The sequence below is a fragment of the Phoenix dactylifera genome, unplaced genomic scaffold (genome assembly GCF_009389715.1).
Source record: "Phoenix dactylifera cultivar Barhee BC4 unplaced genomic scaffold, palm_55x_up_171113_PBpolish2nd_filt_p 002476F, whole genome shotgun sequence".
Taxonomy (NCBI): Eukaryota; Viridiplantae; Streptophyta; class Magnoliopsida; order Arecales; family Arecaceae; genus Phoenix; species Phoenix dactylifera.
This window is the reverse complement of record NW_024069681.1, coordinates 1-13,184: the sequence shown is the minus strand read 5'-3', so window position 1 is coordinate 13,184 and position 13,184 is coordinate 1. Positions and strand designations below refer to the sequence as shown.

General features: G+C 36.1%; 1 protein-coding gene across 3 annotated transcripts; it reads right to left on the bottom strand.

Moving 5' to 3' along the window:
- Window positions 1-776: 776 nt before the first annotated feature.
- Window positions 777-12,128, bottom strand: LOC103699322 (lon protease homolog, mitochondrial-like). Of its 3 annotated transcripts, XM_039123368.1 has the most exons (8): window positions 11,867-12,126; window positions 11,640-11,744; window positions 11,366-11,479; window positions 6,684-6,851; window positions 4,031-4,132; window positions 2,626-2,991; window positions 1,859-2,377; window positions 777-1,404 (listed from the first exon to the last, which is right to left on the bottom strand). In XM_039123368.1, exons 1-8 carry the CDS (start codon window positions 11,936-11,938, stop codon window positions 1,219-1,221), a joined length of 1,632 nt encoding a protein of 543 aa, XP_038979296.1. In that variant the 5' UTR covers window positions 11,939-12,126; the 3' UTR covers window positions 777-1,218. The 3 variants fall into 3 exon arrangements, with proteins under 3 accessions (XP_038979296.1, XP_038979297.1, XP_038979298.1); XM_039123369.1 differs by lacking the exon at window positions 4,031-4,132 and having other exon boundaries at window positions 993-1,404; window positions 11,867-12,128; XM_039123370.1 differs by lacking the exon at window positions 11,867-12,126 and having other exon boundaries at window positions 993-1,404; window positions 6,684-6,832.
- Between the last annotated feature and the right edge of the window lie 1,056 nt (window positions 12,129-13,184).

Genomic DNA, 13,184 nt, shown 5'->3' with positions numbered 1-13,184 from the left:
ATTCCTGGGCTTTTCCACTGCTAGGAACTGGTGGTATTCTTTTGCTCTGAGGGATTGATTCCATGATGGCATCATGGGATTCTGATTCCCACATGAACTCGAATTGGATATGGCTGAGCCCACAATCCCTTTCCATAGATTTCATCCAATAGAGGCTCCACCACAAGCTCCATTTTTGAAGTAAAGAAGAAATTTCATTAAGGAAAGAGTACTAGTAAGTCTTTAGCGAGATTGGAGAATAATGACTGTGATGGTCCCCATGACCATTATTGAGGCTTTCTGCCAATTTCAATCTGAAGAGCAACTATGGTCCAATAGCCTCTTGTCATGGTGGATCGTTGACCGGCGAAGCCGGCGAGATATCTCATTCATAATCTTTGATAGGTATTTTGCGATATCATCAATCATGCGAGTTGAGGTCAGCATGTGAATCACATTGGGAGAATGGATTGAATTAGGTTTGAAATGACATCATTTGAGGCTAAAAATCACTAGCAGCTGCATTGCATTTTGAGTCATCATCTTGCATATTTCATTTATAAAGAAGTACTAGTAGAACACCCCTTGCTACAATATCATGATTAAATTAGAAGAATCGATGCCAAGATTATCACCAACAATGGATAAAATAGATGAAAGAAGTACCAATTCGTACAAATTTTAGTATCTAAAGAATGAATGCCCTAATTGGAAGGAAATGACTGCTAAAATGCAAATATCGGCAACAATTAAATTTTTTTCCAGCCACATCCATCAAAGGAGAAAAACACAAGGAGTTGAAAGTTGAAACCAATCCAGCAAACATGATCAAATTAATAATCAGCTATCATCATACATTTGAATGAATAAAAAATTTAGGTTTTGAGAGTAGTTTACATTTGAGTATTGATGAAAACAAAAATGCCGAAATAATGTATTTATATCTTGACCACCATCCACCTCCAGAAAAGATCACAAAAAATACAGCCGTGCTATGGTTTTTTTCGCAATGGTTGTAAGACATAATTAATAAACAATCTTCAGGCATCAGTACATGCAAGCATTCAAATCATGGATGCTCTAGGAAGCCCGTTACGAATTGTCCATGACCTCAATAAAAGGCTAACTCTCTTTGGAATTGGTCCATGGTGGCTGCATCATGAAGAACTACCATGGAATTTCTTGCAGTCGTCAAGAAAACTATAACATGTGAAGACCCAATACAGGTGGATCAGAGACTTAGATTTGTGGCTTAGAGTTGCTTCCAAAAGCCAGCTCAAATATTTGGTTATAATCATCTACGAAGTGAACTTCAAGGCCTTCCTTCACATTGCCAGCAAGCTCATCAAAATCTCTTCTGTTAGCTGATGGGAATATGATAGTCTTCACCTCACTTCTTCTTGCAGCAATTATCTTCTCCTTTACCTGTTTGGTAGGAATGAAACTTTTAAAAACTAACAGAAAAAAACAAAGTCACAGAGCAGTAATAATACTAAATAATGGTGATTTCTGGTGTTATTTTTCAAAATAAGACTTCAGAATGATTTTTATCAAATATAGGAAGTTTGCAAATTTAGTAAAAATGTCAAGCTTTGCAGTTTCCAACTCAAAAATTCAGGCTATGACAAAATGCATATAAACTCCTAGATTCAGGTATTTCTACAATGGATGGTAAATCATATAGCATATAAAGATCAAATGGACAAATATGATGAATTGAAAGACAGAGAGTATGTCGCACATCCCGTGGTTGGAAACCAAAACAAGAATAAGAAACATTAAGTCTTAAAACAATCATGAAAACAAAAAAACTATGAACTTTCGATTATTATGGTCGGTCACAATGATGAATAAAGATTATGTCACAGAGATAACATACCCCACCAATTGGGAGAATCCGTCCTGTCAATGTTACTTCACCAGTCATTGCAAGTTCTTTTTTAACATGCTTTTTCATGGCAAGAGACAACATTGAGGTTATCATGGTGCACCCTGCACTTGGTCCATCCTTGGGGGTAGCACCAGCCGGCACATGCAAATGGAGCTTGGAGTCTGCAAAAAATGGATTGTCTGGTTCTTTCTGAAGCAATATTGCTCTGGCTACGGTATGAGCTATTTGCGCACTCTCCTTCATGACGTCTCCGAGCTGACCCGTCAATAGAAGTGCACCTTTCCCTTCTCCTTGCTCCACTAGGGCGGTCTCAACATACAATGTTGAACCACCCATTGCAGTCCAAGCAAGACCCATGACAACTCCTACTGGAGTCTGATCATATATACGTTCGGCATGGAATACTGGTTTGCCCACAAAATCAGCCAGGTTTGAGACATCAACTATGACCTTTTCAATCACATTATCAACTTTCACATCCTTTACATCACTTGTTTTTATATTGACCTGTAAATAGAGAAATCAATCAATTAATACATGACACAATGAATATACGGTGCATAAATATGCATATGTTAACATATATGCATACTACATTAAAGTAATTTCTATCGTCTGACTGATCCTTCCACTAATGTGAAAAAAAAAGTTTACACATAGGACTTGTAAGAAAAATCACTAGTAGGTGTCAATGTTAAACCAATTCTTACACTACAATAAAATGCATGTTTTAGTCACTTAGCTTCTCAGAATACCTTTGAATCAACGGGTTGGTCCGTTGTTGCAATACCGTCTGATGATAAGAGAGTTGGCTGCACTTTGTCAGCCTCCAACTGTTCAACAAGATGCTCATGAGAAGTTGCTTCTGATTCTTCTGTGGCAGTTCCATTAGGCTGTTCATGTAACGAGACTTCAATTGCTTGTTCAGATTCTGTTAAGGTAGTTGTTGTAGCCCTTTCGTGTGAGTTCCCATCCTCCAGTTTCTTCCCCCCTGGACCATCATCTGCAATTTGAGTAGGCTCTTCAGTAGATTTCTCTCTAAGCTGTTTGGCTCCTTGCTGAAGGCTGACTTTTAGAGATTGCTCATTTGTCACCCCTTGACGGACAAGTTGCAGAGCTATCTATATTAAAGCATAAGAATAAAATCGGTCATGAATAGGAAAAATATTCAAGGTTTTCTGAAATCAAAATATTTATTTCATTGATAGGAAAAGATGCAAATTTAAATATCTAATATACATCAATGGTCATAAAAATGCAAATGAAGGGAATGACTGAGAATTCATAGATGATAGTAATAGAAATGCATGTATGCTTATGAAACTAGTGCTTCTGCATATTTAATGGCCAGAAAACATTCAGATTAATCACTGCTAAAAGGGGAGACTTTCACAGAAAAGCTTTTGATTACAGAAATATTGACTTCCAACATCTCTCAAAGGGGTGTAAAGCCTATGACAAAATAAACTTCAATTAAGTACAACTACACCAGAAGATGCATTAATTGAAGCAATAATTTGTAAAGGAAAACATTTGTTTAATAGAAAAACATAAACAATTTGGAAAGCTACAAGTGAAAAACCACCAATTCAAATATCCTGTTAAAATAAAAATTTCAGAAAGCCAAAACTAGCAGGTCAATAATTTAACATTTCTAATTGTTTCTTTAATCCTTCCCATAATTCTCCAACTAGCACATCCGACAAGTATACCTATTTGTGAGATGACCCAAATACCCAAATGTCTTGCATAAGCAATATGCAAACTAGTTACAAAAAATCGAGGCAATTGGGTTTTTCATTGATAGGGACAACCAGCTAGACACTTTGGTCAAAACATCATAACTAGCTTGTTATGTTCATGCACGCATTCAAACCAGAACTAAATCAAAATATCACCTAGTAACAAGCATCTTGTGTTCTCATGATGCATTTCAGATTGTATACGGTGTCGTTTGAAGTTCAAAGTCATTACTAATTTTTCTGAAGAAAGCATACCGATAACATTGTGGCTCGTCATCAGAGGCAACCCAATGCTCAACAGTTATGGTTGGGATTTGCTAGCAAAACAATTACTTTGAAAATAAATAATAAAATTACGAATATTTAGATTTAAAAACTGATACTTCTTTTCTGAAGTTCTAACAACTGTGTCACAAACCTTGCGGTATATCTTCTCAATTTGCTTTTGAAGATTCCGAACACCTGCCTCTCGGCAATAATTTTCTATCAGAGCAAGAAGAGCTGCATCAGTCACTTCAACCTGGATACATTGATCAGAAATGTTAACAGAATATAAACCAATATAGCATAGATCATGTATACATGGTTAAATATGTCTGTAAAACATTCTATCAGTAGCACGAGACACTCAGCCACCACTAATCCATGTTCACTATTACTAAATATATGTTCTAACTGATGATCCAATTACATCAGGTTAATCCTAGAAAAGCACATTCATGCTGAATGATTCAGACACTAATCTTCCTTACAGTGAAGCAATGTTCAGTCGCCTTTCTAATATAATATATAAAGACAAATGGTGAGATAAGGCGACGGCTTGAGCTTTCCACCATGATCTCCAGATGGCAAAAGCTAACGATTTAATATTGAATCACAGTTATAACTTTTAATTTTCGTAAAGGTACTCTAGTTCATGAATAACAATCTTTTGAGTGGCCTGTGAAGTGTGTCATTCGACACAACCAAGTTAGAACATTGGCCATATCAAGTGCTACCAACCAACTGGACCAACTCCTTGTAGCATCTTCTGAAATTAATTTTCCTAAGACCAGGTACCTGCTTAACCCCAAGACAAAAAACTATGAATAGAATAATTTTTGCATGGGAGCTATAGACTACTTTTTATGTTTTTATTCTCGAGTTATTTTTATTAATCAGCTAATGATCCTTAAAAGTTTACGGATTAATAATTTGAAATCCTAAATATGTAGAAAATAATTGGTATTTAAAGAATTTCTCAAGTGAATAATTCCCTTGGACAAGATTTCTACCATAACCAAATCATCTTCTCCCATCTAAATGGGGTCAGCATGTACAAAGCTAAAAATCCACCAAATCAAATACTAAGATGAAAATACAACAGGGCACAAATTCATGTAATCAGGAATTCTACAATATTTTTCAGCTCATGATAATTCAAAGGCACTGATATGCTCGTAGTGTTTATCTGTCTCATATTGTAATTGATCTGTCAAACTGCTATAATTCTCTAACCATGTAGCAGATAACATCTCAGGAGATTTACTAATCTAGAATATTTTATTTAAAAATATATTTCGATAAATCGTGATGAAATCCTGATCCCTAGTATCTATTGCAATGATCAGAATCTATTTATGAGTTGAAAAAAATATTGCTTATGCAGATGATGTGTCTCGAAGAGAGTAAATTATATGACCAGAAACAAAAGATGAGAATGTTCTCTTTCTTTTAAAGGTTTTCTTCTTTCCCCTCAGAAGGAAGAGAAGGGGGGGGGAGGGGGTGTTTGGGGTGGGGGTTAGTGGGAGCTGGAGGGCACCACTCCTAGGCTATGGAATCATTCATTTAGAATCATTGTTATGACTTCAGAACCATTGAAAGCTTGAACAGGTCCATTCAGTAGCTAACAGGTTGGAAAAAGAAAATTGAGTATATCAAATCAAGTAATGCAATGCTATGACAGTAACACAAACATATCAAAACCTTGCAGCATTATCAATAGAATGATAAACTTTCTTTGTTCCATCAAATATTTTGCACCAGCAAAATTGAAAGCCTTGATCCTACCATGAAGAATGTAGCTCTACTCTCTCTGACAATGATCTTCCAATACACAGACACTCACAAACACTTGTCTACAGGAACATGCGATGCATGCCCAGTATAAAAATAATAAAAAAAGAAAGAAATGTGTTGAATGATAATATAAATTCTATTTATCAATTTAAAATAGAAAAAATCAGTAAAATCTAAAATCCAAACAGTCATGAGAAATAAAAACTTTCCTAACTATACCTTCCATATTCTCATGCAATTCTCTTTCTATGCTCTGATGAGAGATATAATGAGATATTTCATATGTGAAACATAAGACCATAAGATCTAGGAAAGAGATGGAGAGGTCAAAGTATCTATCATTTTCTCTTTATTCATGAAAATTAAGTGAAAAGGGTGTTCTAATAGAAAAGGTTTCTTAAGAATAGAGAAGGAGAGATTGGACTGGTGAAGATGATTGGAGGGGGGCAGGGGGAGAGGAGGGGGGCAGGAGGACAGGAGGGCGGAGGGGAGGGGTAGAGAGAGAAGTCCTTGATACGAAAACCGAAATCAGACTGACTAACCATTTTAGAACAAGCATTTTGTTTTTCTAGTCTTTTGACAGCTCTGCTCCTCCTTCATATATGGAGAAGATCGGAACAAGTTCAGTCTCTAATCTTATTTTGACTGTAATGGAATGTGAGATGGAAAACATATTATGATTCTTTGGGAGGATGGGATTTTCATGGAATCAAAGAGGCTGCTTGTTCTCATGAATTACAATATTCTACAATTATAAAAGAATGTTTTTGATGAGATTTGGTTAGAAAATCTAATGGCAAACTTGAAAAAAATAGGCATAACCAAAGGCACAGATTTCTCTTTTTATCATGCACACAAAAAACATATATATAATCTGTTTTGAGTGGGATATTTCTTGACATGATATCAAATACAATATGCCAATTTCAGATAAATTGAAAGAAAACGGACCACTTCCAGCAACTTTTCAGGGGGACATATAGTTAACAATACGAGTGCAGTATTAATCATACTTGTTCAGATTTGATACCACAAGCTTCACGAGTAGTCTTTTCCAAATAGTCCCTTGCAATATGCATCTTTTCATCAGTGATATAACCAGCAAGAGCAATGACCTCCATTCTGTCCAAAAGAGGGTTTGGTATCATCTCAACTACGTTTGCTGTGCAAACAAACAGAACCTAAATTAATAAGCAAAATGGTGTCAGAAGATATTCTAATGGAAGAGTAATTCTGTAAATACATTCACAACTAAACTTAGCTAAGATATCTGAATGCAAATAAAATTGCAACATTAGGACATGGAGAGAAGTGACAGAAGATATTCTGGAAATAACTGAAATGACAATTAGATTTTCATGTATGCATGGGTATGCATGTGTGCACGTGCATGTGCCCGTGATACTCCCATGCCAAATGCAACACACATACACCCTTGTGGAAAGCACGTGATGAGACATTGAAGTTGAAACTCAAATAGATCATCAATAGCATAAGCACTTAAAGTAAGTAAATCAAATGATTTTCGATGTTAATTATGTATCAAATTATCACAACATGGATAGTAAATTAGTAATCAAAGTAGCATTTGGCTTGAGTCTAATGTTAGGGTGAAAAATCTCTAACCAATTGAATTTAGATACCCATGCTTTTAGAGGTGATGAACAAATTGCAATTTAAATTTCTGTTCCTGGATGTTGGCAGTAGGGACAACCATATATGTTATGGCTTAGATGTATCATATACATGCTATACAGTAGATCTTATACAAGTCCACTGCCGGAACACATGGATGATTTTATTCACCAGATGGTAGTTCTATTTGACCCACGGTCAGTCTAGTAAATACTAGTGCGCATTGGCATATGGAATGGATTTCTTTAATATTTTAATACATATTCAATATGTGGTCATTACAAATAATGTGTGCAAAGCGCACACTGTGAGTAAAGATGCTACATGGTAGAGCCAAAGTTCTTACTTGACTGCTGAAAAATAATCAGTAATCTAGATGGTATATCTCATTCTGCATTGCAGTAACATATCTTTTCACACTGGTCCAAGCATCAGCACAATACGACATATATATATATATATATATAAGCACCATAGGGGTACGAAAGATACTTATTGTCTCACCGACTTATAGATCTGTGCCATTTGCAAAAGTTCAAAAGCTTTGAACTTAAAAATGCCTTACATGCATAATGTCTATTTCAACTCTCTCTCTCTCTCTCTCTCTCTTATATTTATGTTTATATTTATATAAACTGATTAGGCTTCTCGCCACAAATTTATGTAGCATAAATTCCATACGAATTGTCAATTATATGTTTCTGCTAGTATAAAATTGTTATTTTAAAAAAAAAGAAAAAAAAAATCTTTTTTCAGATTCTCTCTTATCCAGATCATACATCCTACCACAATCTGCCCAACTTGTTCACAACCTTCAAACACCACCATGGCACCTCCTACCAACAGTTGCTGTAAGTCACGGCCATTTACTCCCCTCACTCTCTTTGGCTGCTGTTCCAACCCACCCCCTCCTATCCCCACGAAAGCTCTCCAGCTAAAAGGTGGAGGGAGGTGGTAGGGAAAAAAGGGTTGGTGGGCTGGATGGCATAGTAGGAGTAACTAAAAGGACTTGTAGTCATTGATGGCAGTCATGGGTAGGTGGAGACTTAAAACAGACCTAAAATTTTCGGTGTGAGAAGGAACAGGACATCTTTTACAAGAAATTCAAATCTACCAAACTAATCGGATCTCAAAGTATTTCAAGCATCTACTGACCTATGTGATTGAAAATTTAATTCTATTTTAGAAGATAAAAAATCAAAGACCTTTCCAAAAAGAATTCCTACTTTCCAAAAAAGAAATCCTACTTGCTATTCTGTTAAATTCCACTGATTCATGTCATTGAATTTTTTTCCCTCCCTTATGACTTTCAAGCTATGGAAGACTACACATTAGATGGTACAGTGGCAATGGCATCTAATATTACCTTGCAGATTGTTTTTGAATATAAAAAAAAAAAGCTCTTTTCCCCTTTGTAAGTCCTTTTTCTAGTGTTACACGTCATAGAAACGCTGAAAGAGCATCATTCAGTATAAGCATCCAAATTACCCAGAATAGAAATTGAGGACAGAATTTGTTTAATTATTATAAATATTTGATCATCATATGAGCTAGCTAATGCTCAGATCTTGTGGGGTAGGTTTCAACACTTCAAAGAACTAATAAATGTTCCAGTAAGAAATAACTGCCTGTTGCAAAAAAAAAAAAAAAAGTAAAAATTGGACAATGAATGGTATAGATGCGAAGCGTATTTTACCGATCATGGTGCCAAGCTCAACTTTGTGGTCAACAACCCTATTTTAGAAAATTAAAGTCCTTCTAGCAAAGAAGACTCATACCTTTAAAATGGGAGACATCCTTTGTTCCAATAAGTATGACTCTTCTTAAACAGAACTTTTATCTTCAAACAACAATGGGTTTTTCTTTGGCATCCAGTACAGTTCTTATTTCCAAAAAAAAGTTACATTCCTGACCACACAGGTCAAGAACTCGGGATTATCATTTTTGAAATAGTTTTCACATCTATAAAATCACTGCCTGTTTAATAATATACAGATTCCAATTTCACACTGTTCATTATTTAATATCTCTATGTTATTTAAAATTATATATATTCTGATTCAGAATGTGCATCTTTTCTCTCTGAAAGATTTATTAGTACTTCAAATTGCTGAAAGATAACATGTGAGGTCCAAGACATAACAGCCTGTATGACAACCGATTCTATAAGTTGTGTCATCAATTTTTATTTTGAAAGATCTGTATGAATTCTAGATATCATTCCACTAGGCCCAACTCATATGTAAGTTGGTTTCCATACCATACTACTATTTCATGAATTTGATGAAACTAAGCAGACAGGTAGGTGATTTTTTTTTCCTTTTTTTTTTGGTGTGTGTGTGTGTGTGTGTGTGTGTGTGTGTGTGTGGCGGAGGGGGGGGTCTAGAGCAACTTAAAAATAAAAAGAAAAAAGGGTCTATATTCTGAACCACATAGGTCATGAACACAGAACTATCATCAAGAAGAGCATGGTCCGTTTCTTTCCCATAGCATCATTCTCTACTATTTTCATATGATAGATATAAGTGATCTTTACAAGAAATCTATTAGGTTATACTGAAATGTGATTACAGAAAAAGCACATGTCAAGCATGCTTTCTGTTTAAATAGAATCAGAACACCCATCTTTGCATTCTCATTTGCTCTATAAACAATGTCAAAATTCAAGAAACAAACTGCTTAGTGAACCTGTAAGCTAGAATTTGCATCCGAACAGAACAAGATAAGCATGACAATTGAAAAGGTGAATGTCAAATATGACAACCAAAAATTTGCACTGATGGAATAAAGTAATGAGCATGTTCATATTTATCTAAATTAAGAAGCTAGGAAAAAAAGCACTCGTGCATGTTCAGATTGGGATTACATGCCGCTATAAAACATCACTTACAAATGTACTATAGCATAATACAATAAAAATCCTATTGCTAATCAGCCTCGATGATACAATTCAAACATTTGGGGGGTATAAAAATGCCAGAAGACACCAATATTTGGATTAGTAATACAACTATACAAGACTATCACCAGAAGAATAACCATGGAATGCCGTACCGGCCCGTACCGGCCGGTACGGGCCGGTACGTACCGGTCCGGTCCTAGACCGGTACCGGAACGGATAAAAAACCGGTATTTCCCGATTTTTTTTTTTTTAGAACCACAGCGCCGCGCGCTGTGGTTTTTGAAACCACCGGTACCGGCCGGTACGGACCGGACCGGACCGGTACCGTACCGGTCCGGCCGGCCACCGGTACGCCGACCGGTACCGGTACGGCGGACCTTGAGAATAACCAACATATCAGACCGCTATTTTATAACCAACATACAATATTTTGTCCATAATACCTCAAAAACTGGAAATGCATAGACTAAAGAGTGTAAGCCTATATGGAGGCTCCCAAGGAAAAAGGTACAAATCTAAATTTTGAACAATGATCTTTTAGAAGTTCTAGATCCCTTTGTAGCCACATAGGACATTACTCAAACTATCTCCATTTACTAAGATTGGACTGCTGGAAAATCTATGCCCAAAATAACAGTGGTTAAAAAACAGTGCTCATCAGGGAGAGTTTGTTCCGTTATGATTTTCAAAAATTATCTCCATCATATTGCTAGCATCTAGTTAGTTTGCTCTAACCTTTTTACTCTTTTGCACAATAACATGCTTTTTAGATATATTAAAGATGGATATATATTGACTAGCTAGTTTAAAAAATAATGCCATCATTTTCATGATATATATCTCTTGTGACTCCCATCCATTTCATTGTCCAATGTGAGCAATTTTATGTAAACATTTATGTGGATCGGACATGGGCCGTAGTGTTCAAGCACATGTTCATGAGATGCATAATTATATTTGTCCCTTCAACCATGTAAGATTTGCCAAAGTCTTGCTTCAAATAAATCACATGCTCATGTAACAAGCTTCTGCACTCCACTCACAGGTATTAGATTGATATGAAATATATAATCAACATACCATCAATACTTGGACCCAATAAACATGAAAATTTAAAATAGTGAAGTCCAAGAATTCTTCACAGCAGCAGTGGCTCACCTTGGATAAGTCAATAGGAACATCAAGAAAATGGTCAAGAAAGTTCGCATTTTGCTCGGGGTCTAGAAGCTCTAACAAAGCACTTGCTGGATCACCAGCATGTCCCTTCCCCAACTGTCACATGATAAATCACCAGAAAAGTTGGAAACATCAAATGTCATCACAATTCACAAGATCATGAGGAAGCTTAATCCCGTAAACTCGAACTAGTGCAAAAATTGATGCATCAAAATCATCACTAAATTACAACAGGTTATGTAAAGCATATTAATACCTTGTCAATCTCATCTATGAGAACTAGAGGATTAGCTGTTCCCACATTTTTCAGGCATTGCACCATCTTTCCTGGCATTGCACCAACATAGGTGCGCCTATGACCCTGGATAAAGGTTATAATGATCACAAATGAGTTTCAGATAGGCAAAACCCCACACTGTTTATAAGCTAAAGCATCAATATTGATTCCGAGATGTAGACATCAAAATGACTTAGTCGCTGTACCTTAATTTCAGCTACATCAGCCAAGCCTCCTACAGAAAATCTATAAAACCTTCTATTCAATGCTCGTGCCATTGAACGACCAATGCTGGTTTTACCAACTCCAGGAGGCCCAGAGAGACATATAATTTTGCCTGCAAACAGAAAATAATGATCTTGTTAAGATATGTTGTGTATGAATAGTAGAATTAGAAAACAAACATCAGCCAACTGAATACCATTGATTAGTCCTAATACGTTATCAGTCAAGCACACAAGGCATGTACAGCTAAATTTTATCTCTTAGTGTGTGCGTAAGATGAATTCTTGCACAGGGCAGAGAAGGGAAAAAAGAACACTAACCACATGCAACCAGGTATAATGTTAAGGACAAAATGTGGACATGTGGTTTGCCTAGATTTGCTTGTTTTCCAATTGAACTGAATTATATTGAACCTTCACTATAGAAGTTAAGTATTTATTCAAGTCACCATTCTCATGGGGATAAAACATGGAAACTTATAAGCCCCAGCATTCTGACATAATAACACATTTTCTTTCAAAAGAAGTGCATAAAACAATTACTTCATGAAACATCAGGACCAATATTAAAAGCCCAGGTGAGAAGATATAGTTGAAAATCGTAATATAAAGTTAAATCCATATCCATCATCTTGATCAAAAAGTTTTAGCAAGTGTATCCATGACCAAGTATTATCAAAAAATTGATAACCAGGTGTCAATCCAGCTTTCGGGTTTGATGCAGAAACACAGGTCATAGCAAAAACGTTGGGGAAAAAAAAACCACAGCAATCAAGTTAGGAGATGACAATAATTTAGGAAACAAAAAGGGAAAGAATAAATGTGGTAACCAAAAGAAAGCTAGTACACATAAAGCTGTAAACCACCTTGCTAGTACACATAAAGCTGTACCCCAATCTGAACGATCCGTTGGGTCAAAAATTTTAGTCATGGATCTGACCTAATCCAATCTAATCTTTCTGTTGGGTTGGATCTAAGTCCAACATTAAAACCCAAACAAGAAATCGGGTTGGACCAGATTAGGGCCCCCGCCGCCGCCGCGGCCGGGCCAAGAGTGTTTGACACAACTTGGATATCAGATTTGCTATGCTGCACAAACCACTTCAAAGATACAAATTCAAAGATACCGGCCAAGTTCATCATACTGTAATGATGTATTATTCAATTGCCGACCCTTTAAAATATTATAAGTAATGCAAGCATTGTTCCTACTTGTCCGCCCAGAGGTTAAAAAAAGAACGATATTGACATTATAATTTGATAGGCCTAAATGAAAAAATGGAATGAGGAGCTACCCTTC

Bases quoted from the DNA above. Each gene is read 5' to 3' on its own strand.
- LOC103699322 (XM_039123368.1), bottom strand. From the start codon at position 11,938: ATGGCACGAGCATTGAATAGAAGGTTTTATAGATTTTCTGTAGGAGGC. The intron at 11,745-11,866 runs GTACAGCGACTA...ACCTTTATCCAG, and splicing joins CTGATGTAGCTGAAATTAAG to GGTCATAGGCGCACCTATGT. The intron at 2,378-2,625 runs GTATTCTGAGAA...CTCTATTTACAG, and splicing joins ACCAACCCGTTGATTCAAAG to GTCAATATAAAAACAAGTGA.